Here is a 20,399-nt window from a genome sequence, read left to right as displayed (position 1 = left end):
AAGAAAAACAAAAAAACAAAAGTCCAGTTACTTCCTAAAAAAGCACCTTTGGGACAACCATGACCTAGATGGCTGAGAAACTCTACAGACTTTTAAGTAATAGGCAGTTCGGTATTTGGGTACTCCATCTAGATTGGATAATGGAAGGACCTAGGTAGAAGCAAGTAAAGAGAGTAAGATAGTGCTCCTGAATGTACCTCTTTCTTAAGACTGGCAGCCACTTGACGACTTCCATTCCCATCTTGGTTTATTTAGTAAAAAGTAGCCTCAAGCAAACCTGAAACCAACTGAAGACTAGACAAGGTATATCTTAAGAGAGAAGTCCAACACACACAAGGTAAGTTGATTATCCTGAAAACACTCCAAGTAGGTCATGGGAAGGAAGGTTGGAGACCGCAGAAAGTGGAAGAAGCAAACAAGGACATGTATCTCTGTGTTTTCTGTAACCAGTAGATTCATTATGCATTAAGACAACCAGAAAAAGTTATTTTAAAATTTTATTTATGAAACATAGCCTCAGGGGCTGACTATTCAGAAAATATCTAATGAAAAAAGCCCCCAGGCTTGAGCTGAGGCAAAAATACCATCTGGGCACTTTGTAAAGACTTCGTGTTAAGAAACAACATCCTTACATATTGCATAGCGTATCTTTTCAAGAGGATATTCCTATGAGTTCAGCAGAAGACGTGGGATGTGCTCAACCTCCTGTTCCACTCTGGCCTCAGAGAAGCGGCTCCGTGAACTGAGGCTACCGGCTTTGTTCTACTGCAAGAGACCAGATGGAAAAAAGCAGTCAGTTACTCAGTCATCCTCTGTAGCCAAATTAGCTGAATGCTGCCTCTATGGTGCTGCCAGCTTTCCTAGAGCCCAGTCTCAACTCTCCAAGGCTAGGAGAGGGCTGTTTTGTTTGGAAATTTAGAGCTGCCCTCTTGTACAATTCAGCATGCTTCATCATTAGTTACTTTTGAGGAAGTGTGCATGGAAACTTTACCAACCATATTCTGTCCTTAAAAGCCTTCCTTATTGATAGAACAGCCACCTCTGCCCCCCCCCCTCTGCCCAACAGTCCCACTTCATGGTTTCTTTTTGCTCATTCCTATCATACATCTGGCTTCCTATACAAAGTGAAGATTTAACTGAGAAAAATATTGATCTTACATATTTATACAAACACATTTCCCCATATTTCCATTATGAAACATGTAGAACCGAGTTTACAGAAGGTGTCGGTGTCTTTACTTTCATTCCAGCAACTGATACCTGTTCAACCAATGGCTGCTACCGGCTAATTTAAAAGATTTATCATTGTATCCAGCACTAAGTGCGCAGGTCTAGCACCCCTCAGTAGGACACAAGGAGCAACACAATTATTCTTCTATAGTGGAGTTTCTTAAACTGTTTTCTCTCAGGACCCCTTTCCACTTTTAAGAATAATGAAATGGGCAATTATTCTGCATTGGCTACAGTTGCAATTTTCTATCTCTGATCTACAAAACAATAACAAAATCCTCTGGTAACAATGGCTCAGTACAATACAGGTAGGCCTCAACGTACGAACACGTAAGAGTCCAAAATTTCCATTGCTAAGCAAGGCAGCTGCTAAGTGAATTTTGATCCATTTCACAACTTTTTTTTTGCCCCAGTTAAGCAAATCACTGCAGATGTTAAGTCAATCATGCAGCCATTAAGTGAATCTGGCTTCCCCCACTGACTTTCCTTGTCTAAAGCCGACTGGGAATCATACAAATGGTGATCACGTCATAGCAACTGTCACACATGCTGGCTTCCCAAGCACCCAAATGTTGCTTATGTGACCATGGGGATGCTGCAATGGTCACAAGTGTGAAAAACAGTCACAAGTCACTTTTTTCAATGCCATTGTAACTTCAGTTACTAAACAAATGGTTTTAAGTTGAGTATTTGAACACCTGGGCTATTCTGCTTGGTACAGCCTTAGAAGATGATCCAGAAAATACAACTATATATATAAAGTCTATAATGCACAGGTTATCAAGAGATTTTAGGGTGCAATTCAGATTCTTGCATTCTCTATATGCCTGGGCCCTTAAAGGATCACTTCATCTCTGATCTATCTTCCTAATCCGGTATGCAGATCCTTGCAAAATTGTCTGACAGTTCCTCAGTATTGTGAGGTGATTCCAAATGTTATTTGCGTCACAGTTTCTTTACTGTGGAACAATCTCCCTCTCAAAATCAGGTTAGTCTTCTCCCTGCTGACTTTCCAGAAAATAGTAAAAAGGAAACTGTCTTGGAAAGTATTTGGGGATTGAGGAGATTCATCACTGCACTTTTTAAACTCTTATTTTGTGCCATAATGATTTTGCGTGGGTTTAGCGTGGGATATATATTGGGAATCAACGTAAGATTTATGGCATGATAAAATGCAATGAAGAAATGTTTAAATCAATCAATACATACTATAAGAGGAGATTTCTATCTCTTCCGGGAGCTCAGCCACGTTGACCTCAAAGCGATCCTGTACTTCATTGAGGATTTTGGCATCTCCTTCATCTGACACAAAGGTAATCGCCAAGCCTTTTGTACCAAAACGCCCAGCCCTGGCCACCTGCGGAGAGAAGGTTGAATCGAGGATTAAAAGAAGCTCCTCCCCAAACTGAATCCAGTATTTCAGAGTTATCCATCAGAGGGATAAATCTGTTAGATACTCAATTAAAATCAGGCAAACCTCATTTAAGGATTTTCATCAGCAACATCAAATCCTAAAAGAGGCTGGGAATCCATGAAAAAGAGTGGTCAGAAGCCACCCAGAATTTGCAAGCCACCAACTCCTTATCGCAAGTGGCAAGGTATTAGAACGAAGGCAACTCTGATTTGCACACGCACTCACCCTATGTAAGTAGGTATCGGAATCCTCAGGCATATCATAGTTGAAAACTATGTTGACTCGCTCTATGTCCATCCCACGGCCAAACAGATTAGTGGCCACCAAGATACGACGCTGGAAGTCTTTGAACTGTTGATACCGAGACAGCCTAGGGTGGGAAAATTACTTCATTGAACTACATGATTCCTCTCCAGAGCTGAGTCTGATTCTTAGGCTCAAAAGACCTAGAACTTGTTACCATTTCCTCAAAAACTGGGCCTTATATTAATTTTTGCTTCAAAAGATGCATTAGGTCTTATTTTCAGGGAAATACTGTACTAAATGAATCCATCTGGCTGACAAGTCTTCACTGGGGCTTATTTTGGGAGCAGGGCTTATATTATGAGCATCCTGAAAAATGCTAGGGCTTATTTTCTGGTTGGGACTTGGGGGGGGGGGGACGACACACACTTGATTTTTTAAAAACATCAAGACATTGTCCCCCATATTCCATTCTCGAAAGCATAGATACTCCACTCGATGTTCAGGTTTCACAGTCTGATGCTGCTCACCTCTCTTCCTGAGACATGCCTCTGTGTATAGCAATAGCTGGGAAGTTCTGTTCAACCAGAAGTTGGGCTAATGCCATGCAGCGCTGCACAGACTTTACAAATATCACAACCTGCAGGGATGGGGAGAGAAAAAAAGAATATATCTGGAAGCCCTACTGCTTTCCATCAGCCTTCAGCTCCCATTGTGACCATATTCTGCTTCCAAGCCCAAGAGGTGGGATACTACTTACAAGCCATGGTTTTCAAACCTTTCATACAGACCTGATTGAACTCCAGTACATCCAGCAGGTCAAAAAGTTTGCGGTTTTTCTCTGTGTCTTTCAGCTTTACATAGTATTGCTGCAGACCATGTAGAGTCAGCTTTGTCTCGTCATCTACAAATACCTCCATGGGCTGCAAGTAGTGAACAAAATGATTAAAGCAAAATCCTCTCATGGGCATACAGATATACATACATTCATGATTAAATATTAATGTAAAAATACAAACATTCTGAAATCTACAAAAATAACCCTTGTTCCTACATCTGGCACATATGATGAAGTAAATCCTAACTCACAAAAGCTTATGCCTTTTAATAAAATGTGTTAGTTGAAGAGGGAGCTTATTGGACATCTTCTGATTTTTGACACCATAGAAAAATGGCCCTCCTCTATTTTATTCCTAGGAATACTATGAACACCATGGTCTACACCAGCGGTCCCCAATATCTGCAGTTTGGCGGACCAGCTTGGGGGGAGGGGGGAGGGAAGTGGGGAAATGGGCAGTGCAAGCAAGTGGCCAGCTGGTGCACATACGCAACTCAACTTACAAAAGTGGGAGGCTGGCACGTGTAAGTGTGCATGCCGGCCCACCACTCATGTGACCCGGTTTTGAATAGGCCAGGGCCAAAAAATGGGCTGTGGCCCAGGGGTAGCAGACCCCTGGTCTAGAGATAGTTGCAGCATTATTCCTTTTACAGGATTGTACAATAACTCACCTCAACTTCAAAAAATCTGTTTCCCAAACAGCGCATATAGATTTCTCAGTAATGTTGTGACAGGTTCCTAACTCAATGGGCATTTACCATGCGGGGTCCAATCAATGAATTAAAAGAATCTTTTCCAACTAAATAAATGAGCTGGGTAGAATACATTAGCGGGTATTGCCTTTTATGACAACCATCATGTAGTGATTGTAGTCAGATCTCTTAAACTGCACCTGAATCTGTGCTAGTGGCAGGATAGTTACAAGAATATGTCCTCATTTTTCCTATGCCTTAAGCAACTAGCCACTTTCTCTTTACCTGGCTGTATCTCTTAGACTGTAACCCTCAGGGCAAAGTCTGCCCTATGATTTCATTGAATTGTAAACTGCTCTGTGCTCTTTCACTTAAACAGCACAGTACATTCTTCCAACTGAGGACTTCTTTCTAGTGTTTCTGTAATGCTGCTAGGAGAGCATACGTGATGACAAATGTATAACAATATAATTATGCAAATTCGGCAATTTACTTACTTCAATCAGATGCCCTGATTTATAATTGTGGAATTTGCATGATTAAGCCACTGACATTTGCTGCTTTCAAGTACCTGCAATCTGCTTCAACCCCCCCCCCTTCACCCCAAACAGGATGTTGAGAGGGAACGCAAAATTGCCTCAGTGGATTCTATTTTGTCTACTTCGTGTATATGTTGCATGCATTGCCCCCACTGGGAGGCAAAAGATGAGACTTAGCACTTACATCCTGCATGAACTTCCTGCAGACAGGCCGGATCTCCTTACTCAAGGTGGCACTAAACATCATGCACTGCTTTTCAGGGGGAGTCAATCGAAAGATTTCCTGTACATCACGGCGCATGTCTAAAAGAAACACGATAAGAATAAGAGTTCCCAATAAAAGCAGAATTGAAGTTCGAAGATTCATTATCTCCATCACTCCTTTCACCATTTCCCACCCTCAATATTTTATTATAATGGCTGAAAGAACAGAGACACATTAGAGCTCTAACCATTTCTACAGACAGCTCAACTCATCTTGCCTCTTCTGATTACAACTTGTAAAAACAAGAAGCTTTTTTCTTTGTGCCCTTTCATATAAAATTATCAGCTATATACAAAAAATAAGCAAAACGGTACCAAAAATAATTCTCCATCCACCTTTGACATAGCCTGTCATAGTTGTGATTTTTACAAAAGCATTTCAAACAACAAGCACTTGACATCTGTATTCTTCAAAATGCAACTGGGCCACATGTAATTAGTCATAATAATGCAATTAGAGGCAAGAGGAACAGATGCAAAAAATGAACAAGGAGGAGATGAGCTGGGTTGGGGCTGCAGCAGAAAACCACGGAGGCCTTCAGCTGACCAGTAGGAGGGTTTGAAAAAAAATAGGTAGGAGTTGAGTCGCAAGTGATCTGCCAAGTAACAAAAGGAAACAGAGAAGTCTACAAAAAGTATAGCAGAACGGACAGGCAGCTCAGTGAAGGAAAGCACAGAACGGATGTGGAAATAAATATCAGGAGGAAGCGAGAAAGAAAGGCACACTCTTGGATAATGGAAGTCTTGGAGAAAAGCATCTGGTGAGAACGAGCCCAAACACAAGGACAGTTGAAACAGAGTCTCTTTTCTAAGACTTTGTATTCTACCTCTTGGATAGGCCATCTGTCTTTTAGAAATGTTTTAGCAAATATTTCTGTGAAAGTTTGTGAGTAGCTATGTGCACCATAGTAGACATCTTGTGAATAGGCACCCTCTTTTCTTTGATTACTATATAGCCGAAGCTGATAAAGATTTCCCTTCAGGTGTGTTTAAATGCCGTATAGATCATCTCAAATTTTCATCTCAGCATATCTGAGATTTTTCTGGAATCTTTTTGGATTACAACTCTTCGCGAATTGCATTACAAAAGCTAATTCAAACCTTGAACGGCATCTGATTGCACATAGATGATTTATGGCGCGTACCTGCACACAAAAGTTGTCTGTTCCTAGGTTGCACAAAAGAATTAAGCCATTATTTGTCTGCTTGGACAAACTGGCTGATTGCATTTTGTAGATAAGGAGATTCTGAGAGCACAGCAAAAAAGGGAGCTGTAAGCTTGCAATAGTAATATGAAAAATGTTTCCAGTTTGAAGAGCTTTGAATTCAAAACAACTCCTTTTCTAAGTTTGATGGAACCTAACTTTACCCAATGTGCTGGGCACTGCTCAGACCATTGCAGAAGCATTCCAAGCCCAAGGCATTCCAAACATTGTGCTTTGTATGCTTTTATGTCAAAGTGAGGACAACTTTGCAGGCATTTCTATTTCACTGCTACCTTGTCATAAGGCCCACTCTTCAGGGCAGGTGATAGGTTTCTTTTTGAAAGGTTTCTAAGATACATCAGAAAAAGCTGAGCAATTCAGAAACATTGCCAACCTCTTCTTTCTTCCTCAGGGTTTGCACTTTAATTCCATCCCAACTCATTGAAAGTCGTAGTTTTTAGGTTTTGTTTCATGATTTGCACCCTCCCTAATAGCCACTTGTCTATCTGAAAAACTATAGCGAGTTACTGACACACTCCTTTGAAAGAGCTTTACTTTACTACTAGCAGGCAATGCACTCTTCGAAGATAATTTGGAAGACATGCTTCAGACTTCATGCAAGCATAGCAACTTGCATTTTTTTTAAAGCAGCTCACTTCTATGAACACCTGAAAATAGCTGCTTAAATGTTGCATTAAATTAAAGCAGCACTTTTTCAGGTTTTCCTAATGTCTGACTGTTTACTGAACAATAAATAGGTGCTCTGCTAAAATAGTTTGAATCATGCACACCAAATCTCTGTCTCAGTCTCTTGTCCTGTAATTTGGCCATCAGGCCATTTTCTTACAATGGATCAAGAACTCTACACTCTATAAACAATTCCAGTTTGATTTGGACTACTCCCGCCTACACCCCGCTCCCTTTCCCCAGGTTCTCTTACCTAGCTGTTCAAGCATCTTGTCACACTCATCCAACACAAAATGCTTCACATTGCGCAGATTGAGTGTCTTGTTGCGTACCAATGCTAGAGTACGGCCTGGGGTTCCCACAACAATATGCGGGCAGTTTTTCCTAAGTACCTCTTCATCTTTCTTGATAGAAAGCCCCCCAAAGAAAACTGATACCTGCAGGAGAATCAGAAATTGCTCAAATGACTCCAAAACACATTATTTATACAATGCAATAAGTAACATTCAAACACAGCAACTTTGGTGTAGCAATAAGGTACCAGGCTAGAAACCAGGTGACTATGAATTCTAGTCCCATCCTAGGCACAAAGCCAGCTGGGTCACTCTCTCAGCTTTGGAAAGGAAGCAACAGCAAACCACTTCTGAAGAATTGTTAATAAAAGTGAAAGGACTAATTTAAGGAGTCACCAAGGATCAAAAATAAGTGAAAGATACAGATGCGCAAACACACAAACAAATATACAAAAGCTCTTGAAAGCTATGATTCATGCTAGTTATTTTCTTTCAAAGTTTTGGATCACTTTGAAACAAGAAATGGGCACAAGGAAGCCAAGAAAAGCTTTTATACAATACTAAACAACCCTGTGACCTGCTGGATCACTCTTTTGACAGAATGGTAGTACAACTACCGCGGTTCCCCGAAAATAAGACAGGGTCTTATTTTCTTTTGCCCCTCGAAATAAGGGCCTGGCCTTATTTTCAGGGAGGTTATTATTTTTCAGGTACCGGAGGCAGCGAGCCCACCAGCCCCACCCTCTCCGTCCCACCAACTGCTTGCCTACGGCAGAAATAACCCAAGTTCTCCTTGCACCCTGGCCTTCGCCTGCCCTGTTTGCTGGCTGCCAAACAGTCAGAGCAGGGAATTCCGTCCACGGAACAGGAAAGGAAGGCATGAAAATCCATACACTTGGGACATCGGAAGAAGCCCTGCGAGATGCTGCCACTGCCAAAGTGCAGGAAATCTCCCCCCCACCGCCCTTGCAGATCGTCCTTTCAAAGAGGAGTTTCACCAGGACGAAGAGATGGCTGAAGGCAGCGTTTGTCTCCTTCATCCTGGTAAAACTCCTCTTTGAAAGGATGATCTGCAGGTGGGGGGGAGATTTCCTGCACATCAGCAGCGGAGTTTCCTCGCGGGGCTTCTTCTGATGTCCCAGGTGTATTGATTTCCATGCCTTCCTTTCCTGTTCCATTAACGGAATTGCCTGCTGTGATTGTCACCATTAGGTAAGGAGGGCATAAGGTCTGTGGGTTGTGTTGCTTGGCCTCCAGCTTCTTTTGCAGCTGCAATTGGCTGCAAAAGCAACCGGCACTTGTTGGAGGCAGAGGCCTGAGCGGCACCCGCGAATCAGCTGTTTTGTGAATGGAGCGGTTCAGCTGATCCGATTAAGGGGCTAAGAATCCCTGAGGTGACCAGGGAAGGGCTGCCTCTGTTCTGGCTAAACCAACCGCTTCACTAGGGCTTATTTTCAGGGGAGGGCTTATATTTTTGCCCATCCCGAAAAAACCTTATTTTCAGGGCATGTCTAATTTTCGGGGAAACATGGTAGACGTGAATTTCCAGAGATTAAAAAATACTAAAGATTCTAAATATTTTGAAACTCAAAGTACTACTTGCCCCTCACCTTGACACTGGTCATATACTTTGAGAAGCGTTCATATTCTTTGCTGATCTGGAATGCCAATTCCCGAGTATGACACATCACTAGCACGGAGACCTAGCAGAATTAAAAGAAATATTGATACAAATGCATCAAAAGGAGGGTTCTTCAGTTATTTGGATGGGGAGGAGCTATCCCCAACAAAATCCTACCCAGAGAGTGGTTATGAGTGTCTAAATTACCCAAGCCGGAAGATATTCCAGCTTTGACCTTGGATGGAATTGCACTTCTCCCTTCAAGGATGGCACAGATGTGAGGTCTTCTTGGATTCAAAGTCCCTGCTGTGGCAGCTATAGCCAGGAAAGCCTTCATAAAATTCATCTAGTGAGACAGTTGCGTGTTTTCCTAGATCAAAGGGCCTTTCATACAGCTGTTCATGCCCATGTCACCTCATGCCTTGAGTACTGCAGTACTCTCTACATAGGGCTACCCTTGAAGACCAACCAGAAGCTTCAGATTGTTGTGACAAGAGCAATACTGCATGCTCAAGGCATGCCAGTGTAACATCTCTGCCTCTCAAGCTGCACTGGTCAATAATTTACTTCCAGGTGTGTTTCAAGACACTGGTTGTTACCTACAAGGTCCTACATAGCATCGTGCCTGGTTATTTGAAGGACCGCCTATCTCACATAACATCTACCTGGTCAATTACATCCTCCAGGTTGGCATGCTCCAGTTCCTTTTATGTTTTATTGTAATTTCTTTGACTATAGTGAGCCCTCAAAAGCCATTGAGAGTCGGGCGAAATACAAGTTTAATAAATTATTATTACATGAATCAAAAAGTCTCTGCTTGACTATAAAATAACGTTTTGCAACAGCAGACATATGGTTGATAGCATCTGGAAGTCTAACAGTGTAATTAAAGCCTTATTCCCTTTAAATGTGCAAGAAATTCGTGTTAAGAGGTGGAGGGTCAATAGAATCCCCTCACACACACACCTCAGAGATAAAACCACTAAATCACCTCAACTGGAATCTGATTCTTTATGACTTAGACTTGCTAAGAAAGGGGATGCTGAAGCTAATTCAACTGCTTGTCAGGAAATCAAAAGCAGCATCTCCATTAATTTTTGTTCCTTTTGGTGCCCATGCCCAGAATCACCGCCCCGAGTCCCTTCTGGGAGAGGGGCGGTCTAGAAATCAAATAAAAGTTAAAGTTAAGTTAAAGCTAAAGAAAACACTTATGAAGAAGCCAAATCACATTTACAAGACTCCTACCACCTTCTTATGGTATTTAGCTTTCTGTTAACAAATTCTTTCCCAACGTTGTTTACATACCTGCCCATCCAGTGGCTCAATCTGCTGCAGAGTAGCCAATACAAAAACAGCAGTTTTGCCCATGCCCGATTTGGCTTGACATAGTACATCCATGCCTAGAATTGCCTGAGGAATGCACTCATGTTGTACTGATAGAGGAAGAAGAAAAAATAATTACACAAGAGTCACTGGGGATATGAAAATATTTCATTTCTATGTAGAACTCCAGAAAGCCTTGATCTCAGCTTCTCTTCTTTCATATTATATCCTTGGAGATGTAAGTATCCTACATACATATCCCATAAGAAAATACTGTTTTCAGACCACTGGCCTTTAATCCATGCATCACTTTGAATCACAAGACAAATTCAACAGGAAGGAACCTTGATGTGGATTAGCCATTCTATAATAGACCTTTACTGAAAATCCCTAACCTTTTCCCTTAAATATAAGATCCTACTCCATATCATAAAGGGAACTTAGGTGCTAACAGGATTTCAGTTAGTTGTCTGAAAAATTATGCCTCTTGTGCCTAATTGAACTTAGATCTTGATATCATCAAAGATGATATAGTTTAGTAAAATTTATTTGATCTCTTTCAGAATTCTTAAAACGTGTGATTGCTTTTTTCACATATACTGAATAAAGTGTACAATATGTTAATAAGAAGTAAAAGAAACAAGCACCAGACTTGTTATTTGTTCACTTATACTCTCTTTATATATTGGTGGGTCCCATAATGAAGTTCCAGTAACATTCTAAGATATATAAATTGTAAAAAATTTAAAAATGCTTTATCACAGAATTGTAATAAACTCCAATATGAAATTTTATTCGCAGAGCTTCCCACCAGATCATCATCATAGTGGCTGCGCTAGACTCAACATTGATAACAATTAAAACCAAGCCATCCCACCCATGCTCCCTGCAGCCCCCAGCTCTCACCCTGCACCGCGTAGCACCACTGGCAGTTGCTTCCCGGTGGGTGAACTGGGCTGATTGATGAGGGGGGCCAAGGGCCTTGGCTCAGCTCCTACCTTCTGATGGATGTTCAAAGCCACAATCCACAATGGCACGAAGTAATTCTGGCTTCAGCAGGAAATCTCGGAAGCCAGAACTGTGAATGGAGACATAAGAGCCCTTCACATCCTTTTTAACAAGGGGAGGAGTTGCATCTGTCACTCCTTGAGGCTCTTCATCATCTTCATAATCCAGCAACTCATTCTCCACATCCTGCTCAGCCATATCCTTCAGGGAAAGCAAAAAGCACAGAACTTCTGTAATACATCAATGGATGACAGATAAATCCAGGATGAGGGAGACCAAAACTAAAATGGAACTACAGATATACTTGAAGGTAACAATTAATAGACTCTATCTTGAAGTTGTTTATACCCATCAATTCTGGGCAAATCCTACTGATAGAGCTTAACTAACTTCCCAATATCTCAAAGTTGTAATTTTTCAAACAACTTGTGAGCCTAAAATTAGCATCACTCATTTTTTCATCCTCAGCTATTATTTTTCAAGTCAGATGCCATTTTTCTAAAAGCTACCTGCAATATTGTAGGTCTTTTTCACATACATGCTACTAAAACCATGTTACCATATATTTATTACAGTAGATATGTTCTTTTCATGTCATATAAGTTGTTGTAAAAATAATCTAAAATAGAGGGCAAGGAATTGACAACATTCTGACTAAGTGATCTGGCCTTCTCATCTTCAAACAAGTCTTCAATGATCAATAATAAAATTATAGTGCTGAAGTTGTAATCTTATCCCTGATATACTAACTGTATTTATAAAGGTATACATCAATCTGTTTTCTATTTATTTTTATCCATCATTCTTCATGGATTTTCAAAGAATGTTATGCAGACACTGCCAATTTTAGAAAGTCTGTATTTAAATAAAGGATAAAAATATTGTCCTCCTGCATTTACTTGTTTTTCATTGACCTTAGGAAAACTCATTTTCAGTGTTAATTCTTCTAATTAATATTTCATCTGTCAAGGAACAGAAAACATTAGTTAAGTCATAGATTAATCATAATGAGTCTTCCATTAATCCTACAGAGAAAGGGCTAGGTAATTTACTCATCATTCAAAAGGACTTTTGCTTAAAGTCTCCATTAAGAAATACAAACGCTGACTGACAGCCAGTCTTAATGGCTGGTCCCCAATTTTAACCCACTCTTTCAAATGGAACCAAGACAGCCTATTGGCTAATTCCCATAAGCTTTATTTACAGTTACATATCCATTAATACAGAGCCATTTTGGTGTAGTGATTAAAGCTATCAGACTTTAAACTAGGAGATTGCTTATTCTAGTAGTGTTTTGGGCAGGAAGCCAGCTGGGTGACATTGGGCTAGATTCTCCCTCAGCCCTAGGAGAAAGACAATGGAAAATCACTTCCAAAAATGTTGCCAAAAGAACTTCATGGACTTGTTCCTCTAGTAAGAGTTGACACTGACTCAGGAGTGCACCCACGCACACAAACTGAAGTAGACAGGATTAAACAAAATTGAGTTTTAAAAAATGGTTCACAATGCAGGTGGAACTCGAAAAATTAGAATATCGTGCAAAAGTTCATTTATTTCAGTAATGCAACTTAAAAGGTAAAACTAATATATGAGATAAGACTCATTACATGCAAAGCAAGATTGTTCAAGCCGTGATTTGTCATAATTGTGATGATTATGGCGTATAGCTCATGAAAACCCCAAATCCACCATCTCAGAAAATTAGAATATTACATGTAATCAATAAAACAAGGATTGTACATAGAACAATATTGGACCTCTGAAAAGTATAAGCATGCATATGTATTCAGTACTTGATTTGGGCCCCTTTTGCAGCAATTACTGCCTCAATGCAGCGTGGCATGGAAGCTATCAGCCTGTGGCACTGCTGAGGTGTTATGGAAGACCAGGATGCTTCAATAGCGGCCTTCAGCTCTTCTGCATTGTCCGGTCTCATGTCTCTCATCTTTCTCTTGGCAATGCCCCATAGATTCTCTATGGGGTTCAGGTCAGGCGAGTTTGCTGGCCAATAAAGCACAGTAATCCAACAATCATTGAACCAGCTTTTGGCAGTGTGGGCAGTTGGAAAATGAAGTCAGCATCCCCATAAATCTCGGCTGCAGAAGGAAGCATGAAGTGCTCCAAAATCTCCTGGTAGACGGCTGCCTTGACCCTAGTCTTAATGAAGCACAGTGGTCCAAAGTCCTGTTGCTCCTTGGTCCAAAGTCCTCTTTTCTGATGAGAGCAACTTTTGCATCTAATTTGGAAACCAAGGACCCAGAGTATGGAGGAAGAATGGAGAGGCCAATCAAGCACAGTAATCCCACGGTCATTGAACCAGTTTTTGGTGCTTTTGGCAAAAGTTGCTCTCACCAGAAAAGAGGACTTTGGACCACTGAGCAACAAAACTTTGGACCATTATTCTTCATTAAGACCAGGGTCAACGGAGCCGTCCACCAGGAGATTTTGGAGCACTTCATGCTTCCTTCCGCAGATGAGCTTTAGGGGGATGCTGACTTCATTTTCCAACTGCCCACACTGCCAAAAGCACCAAAACCTGGTTCAATGACCGTGGGATTACTGTGCTTGATTGGCAAGCAACCTCGCCTGACCTGAACCCCATAGAGAATCTATGGGGCATTGCCAAGAGAAAGATGAGAGACATGAGACCGAACAATGCAGAAGAGCTGAAGGCCGCTATTGAAGCATCCTGGTTTTCCATAACACCTCAGCAGTGCCACAGGCTGATAGCTTCCATGCCAAGCCGCAATGAGGCAGTAGTTGTTGCAAAAGGGGCCCAAACCAAGTACTGAGTATATATGCATGCTTATACTTTTCAGAGGTCCAATATTGTTCTATGTACAATCCTTGTTTTATTGATTGCATGTAATATTCTAATTTTCCGAGATGGTGGATTTGGGGTTTTCATGAGCTGTACGCCATAATCATCACAATTATGACAAATCAGAGCTTGAACAATCTTGCTTTGCATGTAATGAGTCTTATCTCATATATTAGTTTTACCTTTTAAGTTGCATTACTGAAATAAATGAACTTTTGCACGATATTCTAATTTTTCGAGTTTCACCTGTATGGTAATATATCCTACGTTACAATTCCTGCCCTCAAGAATGAGCATCTCCTACCTAGAAATTCTTGTGGTTCCTTCCCTTAAGTTAACTCTTTTTTCCCGTTTTTTTTTTAATTTGAATTGTTTGGGTATCTTGCTCTTCCAGTCAATTATATTTTCTGTATGTTGGGTTTTTTTCAGTTGTAAACCACCCAGAATAATTTGGGAGTTAGGTAGCTTATAAAGATACTTGTGACTTCCCTAACCCAAAAGACCTCCTGATATACTGGACACCCAGCCTCACATCTCCCTGTTGGCAGAGCGGGATTTGGCATTGAGAAGACAAAAACCCAGAAGTTCAAAGCATAAGGTGACTGCATTATATGAAACAGTCCTTGGTTTGTTTGAGGCAAAAGAGCATAGAGGTTGAGATGCAGAGTTAGGAAAACCTAGGTCCAAATTCACCACCCTCATTTATGAATCTCAGGCCACTCAGTTTATCTCTCAGGGTTATTCTTGTGAGAAATAATTGAACGCTGTAATCTCCCCTTGAGAAGAAAAAGTGAGGTGAACATCTAATAAATAATAAGATTGGGCACTCCATAAAGTAAACAGAAAAATGAAGAAAATTAGTCAAGATGAAATATTATTTCCAGAACTACTGAAAAGGAAAGACTGCAACCAACCCACAAGTGTTTGTGTGTGTGTGTGTGTGTGTGTGTGTGTGTGTGTATGTGTGTGTGCGCATAATTAAATAGCACGACGTTACCTTTCGCTTATGGGAAAACCTCCAACAGAAACTTAATAAGACCCTGACTATTTTTAATTCACCTGGATTAGGATACTTCCTCGGGGGGCGCTATGGAAGCGGCTGCTGAAAGGGGGGGAAAGCGCAGGCTTCGCGGGGGACTTGGACGGCGGCGGAAGCTTGGAGCCGAGCGCTGAAAGCGGAACGTCGCCACGAGTCCGCCCAGCCGCGGGGCTCTTCCCCGGCCGACGACCGCCGAAACCGGCGGCTTCAAGCTTGCGGCGCCCAGACTGCACCTCTCCTTCGGCGCCGCTTTCCTTGGGGAGGCGGACAGGCAGGCGGCGCCTTTTACTTTCCATGATTTAAAAAAAAAGGGGGGGGATTGTGGCCGGACACCAGCAGGGAAAAGCAAATCGTTTGAACGGCCCAGTTACGGATTGTGCAGCCGAGACCACGAACACCAAGCCACCGGCCTCTGGAAGGCCGGCCGAAAGCCGAGGAGCCAACACGCCTGGCTCTCTCTCCCACACCGCTTCCCTCCCGCCTCACGGCGCAGCTCACCTGCCCGCGTCCAGCTCGAGAGCTCCTGCTTTGACCGCCGAACGCTCGCCCCACGCCGATTGGAACAGGGCGGAATGGGGAAGGAAGTTTTTTTCCTTCTCATTGGCCATCAGCAAATAAAGTCCCGCCTCCCCACGAAAGGGGGAATGAAACCCTCGGCTCCTAGGCCTGCCAATCCAATGCTCTTGCTTAATGATTGGATTGGAAGGATGCGTGCCGGCTCCTTCCGGTCTTTCAACTCCCGCGGTTTACAGAGAAAGAAAAATGGCTGCCGACAGTGGGAAAGGGAAGTCGGGGCAGCTGAAGTTTCTCTAGCGAGTGTATGTTGGTGAAAAGGAAGGAGGGACTGATCGCCATTTTGAGTGCGGGCAGATGTATTCCTCGATTGCTTTTATGTTTAGGAATAAGAATTGGTTTTCCTTAGTATTCTGCGTAAATAATAATTACTAAGGTAACGATGCTAACAACCCGAACTGTCTCGAGGAAGAAAGGATTTTAAAAGATAGGCAATCATAAGGAACGGAATCCGTCAGAATGCATTTCTGTTAACTGCTATTGATGCAAGAGAGTGGGCTGGGATTGAGATAAATTAAAACATGGAGTTGTAATGCTTACCTTTTTAAATAAAGCGGAAGAGTTTCAGGATTATAACCCTAAACTCCTCAAGCCCTCCAGAATAATGCAGAACTTCCTGGAGCATCTATTTCCCCGCCAGCCAAACTCCCAAGTACCTGCGACCAGAATATTTGGATTGCCCGCAGATTATGGACGGGAACTGATTCTATTCTCTCTAGTTGATCAAGGCTAATATTCTTAAAACAACCCCATGCAGTCAAATGAATTAAATACATTTCAGTTATATAAACCAAAAGACTTTGAGGCAGGAAGACTCACAACTTTGATGGACAGGCAAAAGCAGCTATATTTAGAATATAGTCCAGATAGCCACATCTTGACCAGAGCCAAATTTGCCACATTTACCAGCCATACATACAGTTAGATGTAGGAATACAATATAGATTTCTGTATTGTTTTGGGTAAAAATACATGTGTTTTCGAAAATGGCAAACACCCACTTCTCAAACGGCCAATTTGTACAAACAGACTGATGTTATCAGATTCAATCTTTTAGCTGTTCCCAGTGAAATGTGGCAATGGGTAGCATTTTTTAAATCGGAGTGATGAATTCCCCAAGAGCCAGATTATCCAGCTCACTAGTCATGCAGCAGAAGTGTACCTTGCTTCAATAAGACTCAAAATGACCTTGAGTACTATAGGAAGTTATTACCCAGCCCTCTCCCAGAAAAATGAAATATCTTAGGAAATATTGAAAAGGCAGACTATTTCCCTGGATGTGAAAAGAAAGAAACATGTTTTATTAAAGAGAGAATACCTCCCTGTAGCTTCCTGCCTCCACCCACTTTGTCAATGGGCCATTAAAAAGGCCAAGCTAGTCCCCTTTACATAATAAAGAGTTCTGCCCTTCAGCTCCAGGGGGATGGGATTAAGGTATGATAATATTGGCCCTTTACCCAACTCACCACATGGCATCTGAGAACTCAACCAAACCTGGATTCAAAACGCAGCCTAGATAGTTGCCCCTGCATGGCTCCATGGGAGTCTGACAACCAATCAGAAGACAAGCTCAAGATCAAAGAGCAGAGAGAACATAAAACCAAGGACTCAACATCTCAGTCCTCCCTTCTCTTCTTCTCCACCAACATTGAAGCATGTGATCACCTTTTCTGTTCAGGACTCAAGCCATGTGGTCCTGTCCACCATTAAAACCATCTTTCCAAGCCGCCTCCATGTCTCCAGTGTATTTTCCCCACTTGGAACTGAACCTAGAAGGACATTTCTTCCAAAACCCCTAAAATGGCAATAAGAATATGGATTTATGGAACTTGTGTATTCCATCAAAACCCTCTAGTTTTGTGCCATCATTGAATGTGTTCTGCTTGATGAATGAGAAAATCATGGGTGGTGTATCTTCTCTGTGGAATTTTGTGTACTCACATTCTATTCAAACAAATTAATAATTTATATAAGGTTCTATTCTCAGAAGGTTGCTTAACTCAGCTTTCTATAACTGCTTATTTAAGTAATTTAGAAATCTATATTAGAGTCAATATGATGCTGAAACATACTACGGTACTTCAAGAGTTCTTATCCTTTTTGTGTGTGATGGACCACTTTTAGAGTCTGGTAAAACCTACAGTTATGTTCAAAAATAGCTATTAAAGTATAAAAATAGATATAATATAGTAATACAGGTGAAAATTAAGTTATTTTCCAATCTAAATTCATAGATCCCCTGAAATCTATCCAAACCCTCCCCAAGGGGTTTGTGGGCCCAGGTTAAGAACCCTACACTTCTTGATGTGAATGAAATATGTGTCCTATATGGGAAAGAGTGTGACAGCACATGCCTACCACTTAAAAGTCTGGAAACGTTTTAGTATTTCATGACTTTAAAATGCTTGAAAGAACTTGGGCAACTCTACAACCCTGGACTTTTTACCATGCCTAGGTACTTGTAATAGCAATCAATATCTCAATGCAATTTCAATTTCTAAATCTAAATTCAAAAGCATGAATTTATCTCTAGAGTTGCTAACAGAGAAATGAAAACATGCTCCTTGCTTTTACTGATACTAGCTTTATAATTTTTAACAGCCCTGCAACATGACATCCTACAGCATTTCAGGAGCTTATTGCTTATTTGAAGAGTATAAAAACACCTAAAAACATAACGTGTTCAGTCTAACAAATGAAAGTTCTCAGCTTCAAAAGCTTCTAAAATTCTTCCAGCAATCTAGCCTTGATACTTCAAAAAGAAATGCTATACAAAAACGATCATGACCTTGTCTCTTTCTGATGCATGTTTTGTATTCTCTAAGGCAGTGAATAATTCTGCTAGTTTTAATATATCCATCTCTTTTCAAATCAATATTCAAGTTTGGAGAAACTGGAAACTTTTGACTCCTGACTTTCTCTCTTATTTTTAATCACTGCAGGTTACGCATATAAGGCATGGCAAGAAAAAAGATTTTATAGAATTAGGGATTTAATTGTAAACCTGAATATATTTTGTAAAAGTGCTGCTAAGAAGCATCAATCTGGTTTCAATTGAACAAAGTATATGATACAAATTATATCAGTAAGGGTTATTAGTAATATTTTAAATATACATATATAATAAAGAACTGTAAAAAATATAATATAAAAATCTTAGGCTGCTTTTGAGTCTAAAGTAGGGGTGTCAAACTCACATTGTCACGTGACATATCGGAACTTTTTCGCCGCTTTGCTAATCCGGGCATGGGCGTGGCCAGCACATGATGTATCCGGGGCTGGGGGGGAGGGGGAGTTTGACAGCCCTAGTCTAAAATATACAGGATAATTTGGGTACAAAACCTAATGAATCTCATCAGACTTTCTTATGGCAAACAAATTCCTTTTACAGTAAATTATTTCAGCAAGTCCCCATGAATCTATATATTATTTAAACTGTTTATCTGGATATGAACTTTACCTGGCTGAAATGTTGTACCATAGGGCCAAAATTTTTGAAGGTACCTCAAATGGACTAACTTACAAATGCATGCAAAATCTGGAACCCATGTCTCCCATGGAATTAAAATTTGGGAAATTTTATAAAACATTTTGACATAAACATAAAAGGTTATATGACTTAAAATACAGAATTTGTTTTGTGGTTAATTGTTTATTTTTAACTGCTAAAGAGTTCAACATGGGTTATTTTACAGGCAAATATATTTCTGAGTATCTCTGAATTTTTAAGAATTTTTCCAATGAAGGCAGTACATTAGAATCTCTGTCAATGTTGAAGGCTTTGAAAAATCTGGTAAGAAATATCTCTGAAATGATAATCAAGGGGTCATAGGTTGTTTAATTTACCATAAAAATAATTTGTAGGTGATACCGTGTTTCCCCGAAAATAAGCCACGCCTTGCTAATAAGCCCAATCGGGCTTTTCAGAGCATGCACCACAATACGCCCTCCCCTGAAAATAAGCCCGCCCCCAGTACCCGCCATTAACACTGTACCACCTGCCGGTACAGCTTCCGGGGCAAAAAGAGGGCTCGCCGCAAAAACAGCGGCAGGCCAGCAATGTGATCACCCCCTCCTGCCTGTTCCTTCTCGTACAAAAAACCACCGCCAACCCCAATGGCAAAGGCAGCCTGCCTGGTTCCCTTCCTCGCGTTCCTCGCCATTGTGCTCAGGGAAGCGGCTGGTGAAAAAAAAACTTCTCACTAGTTCAATCAAACATCTTGAAATCGCGAGAAGGTTTTTTTTTTTTTACCAGGGGCTTCCCTGAATATAATGTCGAGGAATGCAACAAAGCTAGAAAGGTAGGAGGCACGCCCCGCGACCCAACACCGCCCACTTTGCCCCAATGGTAAAGGCAGCCTGCCTGGTTCCTTTCCCCGCCGTCCCTTTAACGAGGGGCGGCAGGTGGGGTGGGGGGGAGAAGCGAGGCACGCCTCCTACCGAGGAACGGAACGGAGCTGTCAGTCTCTGGTAGCGCTAGGACACGCGTCTCGCTTCTCCCCCCCACCTCTCCCCCCTCACTAAAGGGATGGCAGGAGAGGGAACCAGCCAGGCTGCCTTTATCATTGGGGTGAAGTGGGCAGTGTTGGGCTGTGGGGTACACCCCTTA

At 41.4% G+C, this 20,399-nt stretch overlaps 1 protein-coding gene across 2 annotated transcripts; it reads right to left on the bottom strand.

The window, feature by feature from the left end:
* Positions 1–484: 484 nt before the first annotated feature.
* On the bottom strand, positions 485–15,823 carry DDX39A (DExD-box helicase 39A). Of its 2 annotated transcripts, XM_081946869.1 has the most exons (11): positions 15,716–15,823; positions 11,348–11,558; positions 10,332–10,459; positions 9,016–9,108; positions 7,366–7,549; positions 5,141–5,259; positions 3,679–3,810; positions 3,418–3,527; positions 2,870–3,014; positions 2,440–2,587; positions 485–765 (listed from the first exon to the last, which is right to left on the bottom strand). In XM_081946869.1, the coding sequence occupies exons 2-11, from the start codon at positions 11,553–11,555 to the stop codon at positions 749–751; spliced, it is 1,284 nt and encodes a 427-aa protein (XP_081802995.1). In that variant the 5' UTR covers positions 11,556–11,558; positions 15,716–15,823; the 3' UTR covers positions 485–748. The 2 variants fall into 2 exon arrangements, with proteins under 2 accessions (XP_081802995.1, XP_081802996.1); XM_081946870.1 differs by lacking the exon at positions 15,716–15,823 and having other exon boundaries at positions 11,256–11,395.
* Between the last annotated feature and the right edge of the window lie 4,576 nt (positions 15,824–20,399).

The sequence above is a fragment of the Natrix helvetica genome (genome assembly GCF_964273705.1).
Source record: "Natrix helvetica genome assembly, chromosome: 1".
Classification (NCBI taxonomy): Eukaryota; Metazoa; Chordata; class Lepidosauria; order Squamata; family Natricidae; genus Natrix; species Natrix helvetica.
Note: the sequence above shows the minus strand (reverse complement) of the source record. Positions and strands in the feature narration are given on the sequence as shown.